This window comes from Glandiceps talaboti, chromosome 2 (genome assembly GCF_964340395.1).
Source record: "Glandiceps talaboti chromosome 2, keGlaTala1.1, whole genome shotgun sequence".
NCBI lineage: Eukaryota > Metazoa > Hemichordata > Enteropneusta > Spengelidae > Glandiceps > Glandiceps talaboti.
In genome coordinates, this window is record NC_135550.1 from 32779612 (window position 1) to 32798307 (window position 18696).

Genomic DNA, 18696 nt, shown 5'->3' on the forward strand with positions numbered 1-18696 from the left:
CAAGAAAATATAACCTCAGTTCAGTCAGATATGGTCATGTCATTATAGAAATGTCATCTTCAATTACCCCAAAACACAAAAAATATAAAATACATTTACCCCGTTCTAGTCATACGGGTGGGGTGTCAAACCTTTCTGTTTTCAAAATGTAACGATCAATGCTAGAGGTTATACACCATCAAAATTTGAAAGTGCAAACCCTGAGTTTACTAATCACTGTCTAATGCTTCAGAATTCGATCTCTGGATTTGCGATTGGAAGTCGCCCTCACCTGACTATTACACGTATTCAACCATAAAACAATTGTAATACTGTATTGTTGTTTGTTGAGTGTGGACAAGGGGTATTTTCATACATCGTAATTGGACCATTTTATTTTACGTAACTTGTAAAACGTTGCAATAAAGCCTGTCAAATCGTAATTCAGTGCTCGACATACTGCGCTTGTCAACTGGTTTGTTTTTTGCACTATAATCTGTAAGAGCGCCACTTTTTTCGTACATGCAAAAGAAAAATGCACACTTGTACGACGTTTGGTGGATTCACTACGAGCAAGATTCAACTGAAGTCGTCCGAACTGCTGTCGGATGGATTCACCGATTCACTACGAGCAAGATTAAACCGAAGTCCTGCTGTTTGATTTGCTGTCAATTGGCAATGACGATTTTGATGAATATAACGAACAACACGACAAACGAACAAACAAAATACAGTCAAATAACGTTTGCGTGTGCGACCAGACCACTCTTTAAGAAAAAAAGTTGAGTGAGGTTTTTAAAAACTTTAATGAACATTATCAATTACAATATGCAATTAAAAATATGAAATGTTCACAAAACGTAATTAAAAATATGAAGTGTTCACAATATGCAATTAAAATATGAAGTGTTCACAATATGCAATTAAATTTATGAAGTGTTCACAATATACAATTAAAAATATGAAGTGTTCACAATATGTAATTAAAAATATGAAGTGTTCACAATATGCAATTAAATATATGAAGTGTTCACAATATGCAATTAAAAATATGAAGTGTTCACAATATGTAATTAAAAATATGAAGTGTTCACAATATACAATTAAAAATATGAAGTGTTCACAATATGTAATTAAAAATATGAAGTGTTCACAATATACAATTAAAAATATGAAGTGTTCACTAATGTAAATATTACCGATGGAGATGCAGTCACTGCCTAAAGTGGAGTTAGGCAACGCTCTGCAAGGAGCTGCATGCCGCGCCGTCACTGTCTAAAGTGGAGTTAGGCAACGCTCTGCAAGGACCGGATACACAGTCACTGCCTAAAGTAGAGTTAGGCAACGCTCTGCAAGGACCGGATACAGTCACTGCCTAGAGTAGAGTTAGGCAATACTCTGCAAGGAGATGCCGTCACTGCCTAGGAGCCGATTATACTCTCCTTAAATCATCCATTGAGGCATATCCTGAACGTGAATCATACTTTTTTCCTTTCTATAAGTTATCCGACTTTTGTAGGTTTTACATGTAGTTATTTCGTCTTTGTTTTATTTTGCAAGCCCATTTATTTTTTTTAAAGGGAAAACATTATATTCAACAGACGAGCACTGAAACACTGTATCAGTAATGTAGGGAGATGAAGACATTCTCATAGGAAGCAGAGTTCGTCCGTCTACAATTCTGAATTGAAGTAAAAGTAATAACTGTTTTAATTTTTTTCCCACCATCTTTATATTTGTCATGAGTACAAGGTGTCACTGTGGTAGATGAATGCAGTAAATGCCTACACTAAAATATAAACACTAGACTTTGTAATTCGTAAATTTTGTTGTTCATCGTAAATGTAAAAATTTAATTTATCTTCGTAATTTGAAATGTAACACTAAGTCTTTTTGTCGACTGTACTAGATAACCCCCCCCCGGCCACCCCGGCCACGTCCACACTCTTTGTTATTACAAACTTACTTTTTTTTCAAGCTGACACGTTCCACACGTGTCTTCTACTTTAATACTAGTACTTCGGCAAACTTTAGCATAAGTAACCAGCATACTCCATGATATTATGTACCTATATTTCTAATAGTAACAGACAATTTTTATCAAATATAGCATGAACTACTCGCTGGCATTATCTGGTAGTAAAAAGACATACGTGATAAAGAATATATTTATATAACTAAAAGTAAAAGCGAATATTACGCCAAGTCATCCACTGTCGGAACATATAAGTATCTTGGCAAAGACACATTTACGTATTTTCATATTCTTTGATTTACATTTGACGTGTGATTTGTCATCTTTATTGCCGATAAAATAACATCAAATACAGGGTTGACTGACCATGTTAGTAGGACATTCGTGTCATGTCCCGGATTCAGCTCACCTCTGTCCAAGTTATACCTTGATGTGCGTCAACAGCTTTTGAGTCATCACATACCTTTCTATTCGTATCGGCACGTCCATAGATTGTCACGACACCTCACCGAATTGAAGGGTCATTTCAAGATCAACTAGGCAAACTGTGTGAACCTACTTGGTACTATTTATAAACTGACCAATTACGCAGTAGTAAACAAGTCGTGGACAATAGACGGACTTTGTACTAGTCAGTACTGTCAGTCGATATGTCTCAACATATTGCAACATACTGACCACTGACACAAATGTGATGTGATGTGATGTGATGTGATGTGATGTGATGTGATGTGATGTGATGTGATGTGATGTGATGTGCTATTAAAACATCGAATGGTAAAACTGATGAATTAGACTGTAATTAAAATAATTCCTACATTAAAATCGAAACTTAAATAATTCATAATTCTTAAAAACCATTCTGATAATACAACACAAAGTATGCTATTGTATCAATGATTAGGGACAACATTGCCATTTCTCATATTGTCCAACTTCTGGGCCGGTGTTTTCAAACCCAGCTTCGATGACCAAAGCCAGTGACCCCCCCCCCCCCCCTTAGTAAAGACCATATTTTTCAACACGATCCCCCAACCCAAGCATATTGTTTTTACATATCAATCACCTTGTGTAAAGTTACATGGTATAATTGCTGTAAATCGTCGTAAAACTAATGGCCTTTTTACGACACAGTCCGAAAAGTGTTGTCTTTCACTATATCAGCCGAAATATATGCCATGGTTTGCTATAATATGCTGTTATTATATCGAATGCCGTTGGATATTGCTATTTATACATTTTTATTTGATATAGTTGTTCTTTTCTCTGTGATAACCTGACACACTTCAAGTGATGTTTTCCAAAAATGACTTGAAACTCCCCTCCCCTCACCTGTCGATTAAAAAGACCAGTCCAAATATGGTGATATTCACACGTACACGTTCTTCACACAACGCTGTTCGACAGGATTAGTCTAGAATATTCGATTAAACTTGTCTCATACGTGTTTGCAATCTTTACAATACTCTGTAAGTTCGACTTGCTGTCAATTGTTGTAATAATCTGATGTCACAGTGTTTTATGAAAAGCCCGTCGTGGAGTTAGATCATGAAAACAGAGAACCCTAGTTATTCAGTGTACAGTAGCGCATTTGTCACGTACACACGGTGGAAACGAACACATTGATATGATTACATCATAAACCCAATGGGTCTTCACATGTTTACTTTGTAAAGTTGAGAACACGTACACAGATGTAAGGGTCGGATTGTAACAATACATGAACGGTCGTCAACGTCACAAGAAAGGTTATTACGTCACTTTGGCTACCTTTTTATGAAACAGTGACATGATATATCATCAAGTATATTGGTACACGTACTGTATTCTTGAGTAAGGAGATACTATTGTATTTAGTTAATATTGCATTGTATTGTATTGTATTGTATTGTATTGTATTGTATTGTATTGTATTGTATTGTATTGTATTGTATTGTATTGTATTGTATATATATTGTATAGGGCGTAATGCATTGGTATTAACAAATTTCCTAAACCCGAACACTAGAGATTTATGGATGACAACTGACACTTCCATATATGGCTTAAGATTTTGTCTAAAATTTCTCTTTTCAACTAAGCTTTGCATTGAATCACAAGTTGCATTTACTTGTAAAAGTAACACTATACTGAAGTGAATTCGAAGATCATCGAACCCGGATGTAAGATCAAGAAGTAGAGCAAAATGATGTATAATTATTTTGTCTACATATGTTGAGGTTCATCATTCTAGACGATATATACTTCTTGAAGTACATGCATGTATAAACTAATAATATACACACATCCTGATTGAATTACGGGCATCGTATCACCCCGGGTCCGTCCTCACTGCCCACACGTGACTACTTTTACGTGCAGTGATCGCCCGGAGTCGTGTTCACTGGCATGGCACTCAGGCTGACTGCCCACACTGTTTTGACATATTCATTGGCGTGGCGTCTTGGCAGTCAATGAACCTCCGAGTTCGTGTACTGCATACATGTGTGAGAGGATATGATCTAATTCCCGACACAATGCTTGCAATAATACTTTAACATAGTATGTCGGCTTACAACGTGCACTGTCAGATTACTGTTTTGGGGTAATATTACGTTTGAAATAATAGTATCTTCATCTAGCGGAAAGATTATGACTGGTTTACATTGCTTTTTGTTTTGTAAATCCTTCGCAGATCTTCCGACTCTTGCTTTTTAATTGTATTTTATTAGTAGGGTGGCACAATCTTTATTTTAATTATGTTTTATTAGTGGATCGCAAAATATTTACTTTAATTATGTTTTTAAATTGTTAGTCGGATGGCAATTTTTTTAAAATTATGTTTTATTAGTGGGGTGACAAAATATTGACAACAGTACAATATGACATCCGTGCTAGAAATGTTGCTTTAGTACCACTGATTATATACTGGGTGGATGTCGCCTTTCTTATGACCTTTTGCAGCTTTTATTGGCCTAAAAACGTAAACGACTTTTCTACTATAAAAAATCCATTGCCCCCGCCCAGTGGTTATTATTTCGTTACGTCAGCGCAAAAAAATGTTACTCTGGCTGGCGAGAATGATCATGGCAATGATTCTTGCAAACTACTCAAATTATGCAAAAATATAAAACAATATATTACAGAAACCCATACTAGTTCAAAATGATGATATATACATGTTTCATAAAATGTGTCGTGTGTGTGTGTGTGTGTGTGCGTGTGTGTGTGTGTGTGCTTGTACTTGTCCTTCTGTCTACCTATAACTTTAATAGCTTTTTACGTATTTCTATATGTTATGTATTTGAAAGTCAAATATCACAATAAGAAAATATATATGGTGTGTAAGATACGATCACTCGCATGTTGGGAATTTCTTTCGTTGATGGCGCTGTTGTCCTACGAATTTCTGCAGTCCCCTTTGTATGTTTAAATATACTCACCTAGACTGTCACCTGTCCCCTGTGCCTTACACTTAATCGAATTTTTATTTTAAGTATGGCATTGCTTTTTAATAGTGAACACGTATAATTTAAAGTGTTCTTTTCATGATCATTGTTAAGACAAAGATTTAAATGAAATCAAATTCTTCAAAGGGTAAGGTAGGATTCACTCTTCGTTGAGTTTTGCGGCGTAAAACATTTATTAGTTTCGAATGTACAGATAGTGAGTTTATTGTGGATATTCTTTAATACAAGAAGAACAGGATGCTGTACACATTTCGATAAGTATTACCTAATACATAATTTCTGAGTAGCGATACAATTTGCACATATAGCCAATAGAGGGCGCTAGTTCACAAATGGAGCTGAATCAAACTTGTGTATTGTCTGTCTGTCTGTCTCTCTCTCTTTATGTGTGTGTGTAGACCGATTGCCTTGGTATTTGTCGTAGGGTGTATAGATAGGAAATTGTTTAAAAGATAGCAACAGGGATAGATAGGCCAGTGGATAAGATTGTAATAATGATAACACACGTCACGTGCCTAGCAACAAGACCACACATACAACATCAGTCGCATGATGTGTTTATTGCAAAGATAAAACCTCTGGATAAAACAGGATGGTTAGGCATGTGGATAAACATCCAAAACATGAACGCATATATGTCTAGGAGCAAGGCCACGCCCATAGCAACAGCCACATGATGGTTCATGTTGTAAAGATAACAACAGGGATGGATAAACATCCAAAAAAATGAACTACAAAACGTTGATATAAAAGGTTTAAAATTCGACCTCATCAGGAGCAAGTTCTTGTCATTTCAGATCGAACACTCGTATACACATCTTCACTTCCCACCATGCGTGCATTCGATGTAGTTGGACTGATCACTGTTTATTCAACAAACTCATGAACACATTTGCCTACAACAAGACCACGTCCATAGCGAAATTTAAATAATGGTATATATAGCAAACACATATATGCCTAGTAACAAGACCAGGTCCATAACAACATCCAGATGACAGTGTCTGTTATTGAAGATAACAACATGGATGATGGATAAGCAATTAATGGATAGAGATTTTAAAAACTGAATACATATATGCCTAGCAACTAAGGCAACCAAATACTAGATAAATTCATAAATGAGCCAAGCACTGGAACATAAACACAAATGTGCATGGCAACCATGGGCACACCATAGCAACAACCAAGAGTATCTTGTGCACAGATGACAACAGGGATGGGTTTGAACGATCTTGCCAATTCAGAGTAATGTTCTACCAATCAAACCTTCTGAAAATTACACCATCAATCACTACCCAAACTCCACAGTTGTGTTACAACGCTATCGTTTATTGTGCTGTCATGAATGACATATTTTATTGTGTCTTGAAAAATAAACGTATATATTTACTTTACATGATGGCTACATGACAGAACTCAGAGACAGGACTGTTAATAAGTACTTCGTTAAATGGTTGACTAACCTTTGTTAAATACACTCGACTAATTGGTGACAAGTTAGTCATTTTATGGTAAAGGTTTATCTCGTCATATGCCAGACGTACTATGCACTATAAGGAGTGAATTGCCGCTATGATTACGTGTCGTTGAAAATGGCTGCCAAAGAACAACCAGGTATGTATGAAATCTTACAATGTTATAATTAATATTATCTACTCATTTTTTCAAGATTTGATACATAAAGAGTAAAGTTAATCAGAACAATAAGCTTACTAACTAAAGTGTAGAGTAACGCAGTACAGTAAGTTCATGATAATATAGTTTTATGTCATACTGCTATTTTGGTACGTTCATCCAATCATTTTACGTGTACAAAAAATAAAGGAAAAACAACCCAAAAGACAAAGCGATTCGATTGCATCTATTGGCTGATTATAAACCAGCCGAAAGGTGACGAGTTAGCTGTGTACCTATACAATGCTACATGTTAGAAATCATAGAGGTTAACTAATGGTCAAAGTTTCAAACTGTCCGATTCGATGTTATCTCAGTTTGATCGGCTCTCATTGTTGTGCTACAAAGTACTATAGTAAAAGAAACATCTGCACAGATGGTACTAAACAGTTCAACCCACTATTTATCCTAGAACTAAGCCTAGGTCACTAAATCTACAAATGATTTACTTCAAGTTTAATATATTAAATAATTCTCAAATGATAAACTAACCATTATCTGTACCTGTATAAATAATTGTCATCACATATCAAGATTTTTTAGGACACATTACATCTAAATGAATGATGGACACCGTATACAGAAAACATCTTAACATTATCTACACTCTTTGAGCTACTTTTACATTTGAAAACCTCACTAGTGCGTCTAAATGATACAATTACCACGTCGCTGATTGTATATATATAAAGTAAAGGGAGAGAAGTCATCGTCGCAAACCACGACCGTTTTACGGTACCGTCCCTACTGAAATAATACCGTCCCTACTGAAGTAATATCGTCCCTACTGAAATAATAGCTCTGGTTTGCGAGAATGAGAGAAGTGTATACTTTAACTACAGACACAGCACATCTGTTGTTTTGCATCAATTATACAACTTGTGACGAGTTATAATGAGTAACATTATATAAAATATTATGAACAATTATGAGACCTTTGTATTAGTTATAATATTATAAGCTGTATTAATTTATTACCACGTGTCTTTTACTAAGTAGTCATTTTAGCCTTTTTGTAATTATTGTAACCAATTTGTTGTTTTTAGCTTTATTATATTGTTTTACCATGCTTTTATGTACAGCGCTTTTGAATATTAATAAATAGAAAAGGCGCTTTAGAAAATAAATAAACTTTAAATTTTTTTTACTCTTCAATATACGCTAATATTCTGGAAGTCCACTACGCGATAATATTAAAATCACAGCATTGAATTAACACTTTACAAAGATATGACAAGTGACTGTTCTTCTATCATATCCTACAGGACTAGAAAACTCTTTGTTAGACAGTAAACCTACTAGTGATGGAACTCAGTCATCAGGCTGCAGTTGTTCTCGGTGTTGTACTGGCTTCCTTAAATTCCTCGTCTTGCTACTGTGTCTGCCTGTGGGCTTGGTATTAACTATATGTGGCCTTGTCATATGGCTAATTTTACTTTTCGGTAAGTGTACATATCTGTATTTTGAATGCTGCGTGTTCTAGGCAATGCATATACATCGGATACACGTTATATTTTAATTATGTATGGACACTAATATTACTGTATAAAGTGACTGGACGAATAAAATAATTAATTTAATGAATAAAAAAATATGACATCAAATAGAAATGATGGACATATTGTGTCATTTCATTTACGATTGATGGTTACCATCCATATTTATTACACGTGGCCTAGAATAGAGTGATGGCGACAAGATGAAGGTATGAGAAATATGAACACTAATGTAACTATAATAAGTTTCAAGGTTTCGCCTGGTTTGATTTTAGATTCACAGAATTACAATGACATTGGTTAAGACCAATGGGTCCAGGCCCTTCACCATAGTTAATGTTACCAAAATTAGTGCTTTCTATTCTTTGCAGTTCGTTGTTGTTGTTGCATTGCTTGCAAACCATGTATAGCAGGTCTACAGTCGGCACTATTATGGTTGACAAGATTACCATGGAGATTAGTGAAATGGGTAGTTAGTAATCCAGACGAAGATGACGACGATGAAGAGCGACAAAACATAACTAAAGACAAAACAGACTATGGATCAAAGTAGACCAAAGGAGGTCTTGTCTGATGACACAAGCAAAATGGTATTACATTGTATACGTGTGTAGTGGTTTCAGCCCTACTTAAACTAGAGGTTCATCAATGGTGTCAGAGTCAGTCAGTCTCATGATGAAACCGTGCATTTCCATTTCAAATATATATATATATATATATATATATGTATCAACAGACCTTACTGTCTCTCATTTAGAGTGAATTAGACAAGAATTTTCTACCAGTGTTTATAACATTCTCAATGACTTTCATAACTTCTGCACTTTTGAACTATTGGCAACAATTGTTTTGATCCACTTTTCAGGGCCTATTTTGACAAGTTTTTTTATTTATTGATTATTGAAACAATTGCTTTAACGTTTATTCAAGCATTCACCTGAAAACGTATTGGAACTACTAAAAACAAAGTCTTCAATTTCTGGATACTCTGTTTGCCACTGCAACTATGCTATGGTTATTTACTTTTATTGTGCAATAAACAACAAAATGGGGACACAGCAATATGTGTGTTTATGTAAACTACTTAGACAGTAGTGTTTTAATGCATGAATTTTCTGTAGCTTGACATTTGAATGTTCTAAGCATCATCACTTTATTATACACACAATGTATTAGGTATGAAATCTACAGTACTGTAATATTTACTGTTGTTATCATCTTAGATAATAGAATTATTATAGTGTGATATGGGCCAACTATTGTTTTTATCATCTTAGATAATAGAATTATTATAGTGTGATATGGGCCAACTGTTGTTTCCTGAACAATAAACACTTACAACTTTACTAGCATTGTATATATACGTTGACCAGTGCCTTCAAATCAGTATCATATTTATTTACATTGTTGACAAATTTCCACATTTTTTTCTCTAAGGTCCCGATTGTTAATGTTACCTTCTTAAGATTACTATGGTAACAATGATTTGACATGTTACAATATATTGAATATCAATTATTATTTACATAAAACAAGACTTGACGCATGTCCATTTCAAGTTCAAAACAATTGGACACTGACACATACCATGTATGACGTAATATTTTATTCACATTAATAATTTGTATGAATATTGCATGAATCTGTTAAATGAAGTGCAATATACGAGTACATACATTAATAACACAAATAATATCAGGGTTGAAAAATTAAAAATACAAAATGATGCAACAATTCAGTCTGAAACAAACACCTTCCCTTGAAACATTTTGTGAGTGGAATAGAAATGACATTTGGGGCAACACTTAAGAAACAGTGGTGAAGGTAATCAAAATCTGAGCTGGTAAAAAATAACAAGAATCATTCACACTGAAAAAATGTCTTTATAAATGAATTTCCCCCAGATATGGGATTGCAAACAGTGATACATATGTAACTAACATTATATACTACCCATACATCAACTCCAAACTAGTAGACCCATCAAATCTATCACAAAATGACAAATTCATTTAGTCCAGTAACTAAAATATATATATATATATTCTTACCACCACCAAAAATATACATACATGGTAATGATGTATCAAATTTAAAGATTGGAATAGTCTTGTATTTTATATATATGTTATGTTATGTTATGTTCAAGGCAGCAGTATACAAGTTTTTGAACACGGTTTAAACATCATAAAAGTGGCTCCATTTGATGAATAATTTCAAGATTGTGCAGCTCTTCATACATAGTATTATGATGGTATAGTTTATTTTGACTGACTGTGTAGCTCTAAGACTGTCACGACTCTCTCTGTTACTCTCAAAAGTAAAATATGTTAATATAGAATTCACATTCATGCCAAGTTTGAATATTGACTTATCTTGCCTGCATAATAAATGGTATTGCAAAATAGAGATGTGATCTTTTCAGGGTAGATGTTAGACATCTACAAAAAAAACAAAAACCTCAAAATACATATTAGGGAGGTGAAATATATATCCCCTCTGTTTAGCTACTTGAGTCACAGCAAAACTTTCTCCATCAAAATTCTCCAGTAGTATAAATTGATATATTTGTTAATTCTAGATCTGACCAAAATGGAATGTTTTCTATTGCTACACAGAGATATCCAATTGTTAGATAAACAACATGAATATACCAGTAGTTGTATTTGACCAAATACAAAACAAGTGAAAGTATATGTGTATGGAATGAAATCCCTCTTATTTCTGTTACACCTGAAATAATTAAATTTTGGAAAACAAATTACAGAACCACTGTTACAAAATGGAAGAATTCTTCTATATTTATAACAACACAGCACCGAATATATAAGATTATATTCCAAAATATCAAACTGAAATTCTGCATTGTCAAATTCTGATCAAAGTCCTGTAACATAAACTGGGTTAAAGCTTTCAGCAAATACTAATCTGAAAATGGGAAGACATGTGACAGATATATGGTTTGTTTGTTTGTTGGTTGGTTAGCAGGGTTATCCATTGGTATTAGATAAGTAGATATTTGGTAAATACATCAATTCATTTGGTTGGGTAGAGTGTGTGTTTCCCAGTAAATACTAACAATGGGGTTTTTTTTGAAAACCTTTTTTTCAATGGTTAAACTTCTAGACCTTATGGTTGTCTACAACATTACATAGCTAAGATTTATTAACTGAAATACTGGATTCTAACTTCTAAATTGACAACGCTGCAAAACAAATATGTAAATATGAATATGTACAAAAGAATAACAGTAGTCATTTCAAAAGTGCTGACATACAGTATACTAATATTAATACTGTTAATACATCCAATCCCAGTTTAAATCAGAAATAATGAACAAATTCTACCTATTCTTCCTGACATTGTGGTCTCTCCCCATTGCCCTCAATGGAAGAGATGGACAAATCCACTACAAAATAGAAGTAACACCATCATTGATTGAAGCACTTTCAATGTATTTCAGACAGAGCTGCATGCAAAGCAAGCTAAAAATAATCTTACAGCTTTCAAAAGCACAAAGGAACATTTTTGGGATGTCTTGTACTATATCTGTTATTACCGTCATTATTTCTACTAGACTAGTTTGTGTAATTACACTACGAGGGTACAATAACCATGTATTTCATTTCAAGATTATTGCTATGTCTTCTAAACATCAACAAATCACTGATTGCCATACATAATGTAAGAAAATTCTTGTTTGGAACATAATGCTTATTTTGTGCAAAAAATTATCTTTTGAAAGATATAAATACAAATATGTAAATTATAATGCCCTTCACCAGCAGTATATTTGGCGCATTTTTTAAAGGGTATATTCTACAGGAAAGCGTCTTCACGATTTGTCCTTCTTTTTGTGAAACTTTAAACCAAAAACGCCCTTCTTTTTCTTCTTCTTTTCCTTTTCTTTCTCTTCATGTTTGCTACTCTGACTTCGCACTGGCAATGTAGCTGCCTTCTTGTCATCAGTTGGCGGGATATATTCAGCAGTAGCAGTTTGGGGCAAAAGTGTAGATGTGTCATGTAATGGTTTTGCCTCAAGAGGTGCAGGAGCTGGCCTTCTAGGCTGCGGTGGTGTGCTTAAAGTATCATAAGATGAGAAAGGAACAGCTACAGTGACAGCTGGTGTAGAAGAATCACTATCTACATTGTTTTGGTCTTCGATCTCAGACCCAGGAAGCTGTAGACAAAAGCAGTCAGCAAAAAAAAAAAATTCAAGACTTAAAATCTAACAGCATTAAAGACAGATTTACAGCAAAACATGAATCTTAGCAGGGAGGAATGAAATTACATCATATTTATAGGAATTTAGATTAATTCTATCTGGGGGGATTGAATAGGTTGGTTAGTACAATTTAATACAACAAAATATTATCATTAATAAAATCATAAGCTACCATCACCACCACCATTATATATAATTATGTATATATATATATACCACCAGCATTACAGTGTATTTATTTTATTTACTTAGTTCAGTATTTTAGTTTGCATATAGTGCGAGTTTTTTTAACCACCACCAGATCAAAGATTTAGAAAATGAATTTATGAAAAGATGAAAGAATGAAATAGGACAGTTTTATAAAAGGGGGAAATGTAATGTTTTCAGTTTGTGTTTGGTCAGTAATGGGAATATCGGATGTTGTGAGGGTTAATGTACGACCCTCTCTGTTGGTGAGAGTAAGTCAAGGGTCTTCGGTGCGTTTGGAAAGATACCTGTGCTGGATGTCCATTTTCAACAAAAGCCTCGGTATCAGGCTCATCACTTGCAGTAGGTTGAGGGGTTTCAGTAGGAAAGGAAAAGGGCTCTTGTGCTGGCACTTCTGTAGGAAATTGAACGGAAAATAAGAAATATAACACGATACACATACACGATGAAAAGTACCCCCAATATGATGAGAAAAAATTCCAACATGATGGAAGTGCATACAGAGTCAGTCTGCAAAGTTCATGACCTTCTACCAGATGATATAAAAGTAGAGATGATTTGATGGGCAAAGCATTGTCCCCACGGCAACCAACCTATGGTTACTGACAGACTGCAGTTTAGAAAGAAACCATGATTTTAGGCATTCAGTTTGCAGGATAAAAAAAAAAACGTGCAAAGTTAGATAAAATTATCCCTAACTGTAATAAATAACAAAATTACTACATCAAACATTTTTCACAAGTTATCATATTTCTTTCATGATCTGATTCAATAACACAGTTTATAACTTTCTCATCTTGAATCATAAATGTGTAATAATATTTAGTAATGCATCTAACAAACACTTGACGAGTAATATAACCATTGGTCACTGACGTGTAATATAACCATTGGTCACTGATGTGTAATATAACCATTGGTCACTGACATGTAATATAACCATTGGTCACTGACGTGTAATATAACCATTGGTCACTGACGTGTAATATAACCATTGGTCACTGACGTGTAATATAACCATTGGTCACTGACGTGTAATATAACCATTGGTCACTGACGTGTAATATAACCATTGGTCACTGACGTGTAATATAACCATTGGTCACTGACATGTAATATAACCATTGGTCACTGACGTGTAATATAACCATTGGTCACTGACGTGTAATATAACCATTGGTCACTGACGTGTAATATAACCATTGGTCACTGACGTGTAATATAACCATTGGTCACTGACGTGTAATATAACCATTGGTCACTGACGTGTAATATAACCATTGGTCACTGACGTGTAATATAACCATTGGTCACTGACGTGTAATATAACCATTGATCACTGATGGTTGTTAAAATTCTGTGTTGTATATCTCTAATCATCTTTCCTTGATTTGGTTGTCACTGGCTTTGATGTCACAGCAAGATATCTTTGGATTACATAAACCATACAACATATATTAAGGTGCTAAATTTGATACATACAATACTGAAATAAAAACATTTCATCTTCTCCATTTGATATTGATTTAAACTTTAAGCTCTCCTATGACACTACTCAAAATAGAATTCACAATTTTGGGATATAATTTTTAAATTCTTCCATTATTATCAATTAAGTGTTTTTGGTTGAAGAAAATCTGAAGTTTATGAAATTGTAGAAAACTGATTTATCTCGGTAATAGTGCCACCAATCTATAATTATTAATTATGATATAAATATGATTTATTACCATAACAATATTCTATTACTACTATTTAAATGACACAAACTCATTTAACATGTAACAATAGCAACAACACACCATTTTGATTACGTAATTATTGCCAGCGCTATAACACAGCACCATATTTAAGCTAACTATGTTTATAACTTAATTGGAAAATCAAAATATTACATAATACACTCATTTTATATAACTACATTTTCACGTACAGATGTAATTTCAAATGTCACAATCAATTTACAACACAATATCACTATTATTGCAAATTGCACTGATTTCATCATATAAACACAATATCACTACTACTGCAATATATAATAAATAAAATTACACTTGGTTTGTGGTCTGAAACAGAAGACTAATTAGTCATAAAACTTTGTCTTTGTTAAAACCTACCTGGGATGTCCTCTTCCTCGGCTATCTCTCCACTAATAAATTCAGTTTCCATGAAATTTGTAGGTTGCATAGAGTATGAATATCTAGCAATATTATGTTCCCCACCACTAGGTTCACTGTGATCAGATCCTGTTAGTGAGACATTATCATGGGAAAGTGGTCCACTAAGCTCAGACACGTTGGATCGATCTGATCCATAACTTGGTTTCCGTTTCAAAGACATGTCGTACTCAGGTTGTGTCTGACCTGATGGTGAAATGGGACTGCCAGAACTGATGCTGCCACGGTTATCAAAATCAATGTTGGTATCAATTTCAATGTCATTTAAGGGTAAGGGTGGGGGTATTTCACCAAGGTAGGTTGTTTCTGGTGGTGGTGGTGGTGGTGGTGGTAAATCAGCGATTACTGGAGGAAAGTCATCAGGTAATGGGGGTGGTGATGGTGACTCTAGACTATGATTGCCATTCTCCTGGGGAGAGTATTGAAGTGGTCTATCAATTGTGGCTATTTCACTGCTAGGCATTGTTCTGTAATGTATTGCCATGGGAACAGATTCTACAAACTCTCCTCTAGGAGAAGGCAATGAGGAATGAGCAGAAGATATAGAAGAGGACCTGGAGGGAGGCTTTGAGGTCACTGGTGTATTCTTGCCGGAAGAACCACTTCCAAGACTGGGGTGGACTGAGTCATACTCTGTCAATTGCTTAGCAGGAGGCAAAGCTGGAAGGTAAAATAATAACAAAAAAAATATACAACAATGCACAACAAGGAATTACTAAGCACTGCACACCACAACAACCCAAACAAACTACAATAAAACCTCATTAACTTTTTATAACTCATGTCAGAAAATTTGAAATTTTGAAAATTTTTGATTACATATTAGGTGAGAAATTTGAGAAGTATATAGACTGTCTAATGAGGTTTCATTAATACAGCTACAAATATTTTCAAACAAAAGAAATGCACCAAACATGCAGGGTAGGGAGTATATACTGCATACTATTAAATCTAAATAACTAATGCATGGTGGTACACACAAAAATTGATCCAACAAAGATGATAAGAAAAGACATCCTGATTATGACAAATTCAAATCAAGGCGTCATAAACTCACAGGCGTGGAAATTAATTTTAGATATCCAGTCTGTCATTTCTTCAGTTGTTTTACAACCAAACAAGTACTCCGACCCATCACTACCCCTGTAAAATAAATATTTGATACATTTATGACCTGTTTACATCTATTCCTGTACTTAGTCAATATTCTACTATAATATGGAATTCTACAATGACTACAAGACAAGCTGGAAGCAAAATGATTGCAAACTCTTATTTTCTAAACTATAGGTTCATTCATAGTTTATTCACTAATGTATATATAAAAAACACATCAGAAATCCTGTTGGCACTTACGCTAAAAATAAATGGCAGTTAAATACAACATCCAACAAACAGTTACAGTCAAATACAAACACTCACAAATAAACACATAAAGGTGAGAATAAATTGATATCAATAATTCTGAAGTATGGTAGTTATTATTAATTAACATCATCTATATTTTACTTGTATCAATTCATCTGATATCAATATTGTATGATTACAAATTTAACAATATTATTAATATTTTGTAAGTATCAATTCATTTGATATTGATAATGCAGTCAGTATGTGTGATAACATAACTTGGTTACTTACTTGAGTCTAAAGTCAGTGTGTACTAACATAACTTGGTTACTTACTTGAGTCTAAAGACATTGTGTACTAACATAACTTGGTTACTTACTTGAGTCTAAAGACATTGTGTACTAACATAACTTGGTTACTTACTTGAGTCTAAAGACATTGTGTACTAACATAACTTGGTTACTTACTTGAGTCTAAAGACATTGTGTACTAACATAACTTGGTTACTTACTTGAGTCTAAAGTCAGTGTGTACTAACATAACTTGGTTACTTACTTGAGTCTAAAGTCAGTGTGTACTAACATAACTTGGTTACTTACTTGAGTCTAAAGTCAGTGTGTACTAACATAACTTGGTTACTTACTTGAGTCTAAAGTCAGTGTGTACTAACATAACCTGGTTACTTACTTGAGTCTAAAGTCAGTGTGTACTAACATAACCTGGTTACTTACTTGAGTCTAAAGACGTTCTTTCTCTTTGTATAGTCGGAGGCAACTGAACAGTTGGCTTGTTGTAGGTTAACAGGAGATGTGGCTGCATTGCTCTGAAATCACACAAAAATAAAATCTTCAAGTTTCCCTCCAGTTTTTTAAAATCCCAAAGAGACTGTCAAAGGACTATCAGTTACAACACAAAAAACACCTGTTTGATGAAGTGACCAATTGCAAAAACATCCTCTGATGTTTCAAGCAGTATAGTAGTGTAGAGTAGGGTAGTGTAGTGTAGTGTAGTGTAGTGTAGACCATTCTGAGATGTGCTTGGTGGTGTGTGAAATTACAACATTCTTGAGATGTACTGGGTGGTGTAGATTGACAAACAAATAATAAAACAAGCACAAAGACATGAATAAATCTCTGGGTTGTGCTGAGTGGTGTTACTACATACCAAAGTGAAATCCTTTTTATCTTTGAAGAAACACAAGAGTTGGCCACATAATGCTGTGTAGAAGGATTTCCAGGACCTGTGTGTAGACTAGTACCAAAAAAAGAAGGTAATTCAAACAGTGTCTTTATTAAATATTAGAAGTAAGTTCAGAATGAAATGTAGTCCAGACTTCACAGTTTTCCATAATTCTTTTCATTTTATATACAAGGCTACTTATTCAGTCTACAAACTGAAGCAACAAACAGAAAATGAATTTAGTTTTATAACAAAACAAAATTACTGCAACCCACATTCTAATTTCTACACTATTAAGTTTCTAATTACAGTAAGTAAAGGAAACACAAAAACAACAAAATAAGTGCAATTCACAAGTTTTGAGGAAATCCATTTCAAAACTGATTGTTTTTCTTACCCGTTTACCACCAACCATAAGGTCTTGTTTTCTATCCAAGAAACCCTCCTTATCCAACGGTGGGGGTTCTCCAGACTACAAAAATAACAAGATCAGACAGTCAGTACATTGACAAAAGACTCTTGGAGCACATTGTGGTAATGTACAGTACCTTCTCTCAGTCCTCACTGCAGTTTGTGTTACAGTAATCCAGTGACATCCAATGTAACTACAATGACTTGAAATCTTGATCTGTTAAGAATCTACAACCTGATGATGATCCCAAGAACCCCAAAGTAAGAATGAAACAGACAAATGGACATGAACGATTTATTCAAAGGGTGATTTTGTGCTCTACAATACTTGAAGTGCACCAGTATGGGTAGACGAGTAGAGAATATCAACAAAGAGAAGTCACATAATATACATGAAGAATCAGATCATTGCATAAGAGTGATTTTGCCAGCTAAGTTTAGCAGCATTTCTTTGAGGCATGGTTCTTCATATGGCTGGCTTTATGATAACTCAGCATGGCTGGCTATTGGCTCTTTATTATTCTCCTCACTCTGCTTTGCTGGTTTCATCCTACCTTTGCACAGCTTT

At 34.3% G+C, this 18696-nt stretch overlaps 1 protein-coding gene across 8 annotated transcripts in view; it reads right to left on the minus strand.

Moving 5' to 3' along the window:
* Nucleotides 1-10167: 10167 nt before the first annotated feature.
* LOC144453445 (spectrin beta chain-like) overlaps nucleotides 10168-18696 on the minus strand; it is an 84737-nt gene continuing 76208 nt past the window's right edge. For 5 of the 8 annotated variants that reach the window (XM_078144742.1, XM_078144743.1, XM_078144744.1 and 2 more), the window contains 7 exons: nucleotides 18115-18189; nucleotides 17703-17789; nucleotides 17270-17361; nucleotides 16246-16331; nucleotides 15129-15848; nucleotides 13296-13402; nucleotides 10168-12756 (listed from right to left, as the gene is read on the minus strand). In XM_078144742.1, the coding sequence (XP_078000868.1) occupies nucleotides 12412-12756; nucleotides 13296-13402; nucleotides 15129-15848; nucleotides 16246-16331; nucleotides 17270-17361; nucleotides 17703-17789; nucleotides 18115-18189 (1512 nt within the window). In that variant the 3' untranslated portion in view covers nucleotides 10168-12411. The remainder of the gene's footprint in view (nucleotides 12757-13295; nucleotides 13403-15128; nucleotides 15849-16245; nucleotides 16332-17269; nucleotides 17362-17702; nucleotides 17790-18114; nucleotides 18190-18696) is intronic. The other 3 variants (XM_078144747.1, XM_078144746.1, XM_078144748.1) reach the window with 3 other exon arrangements.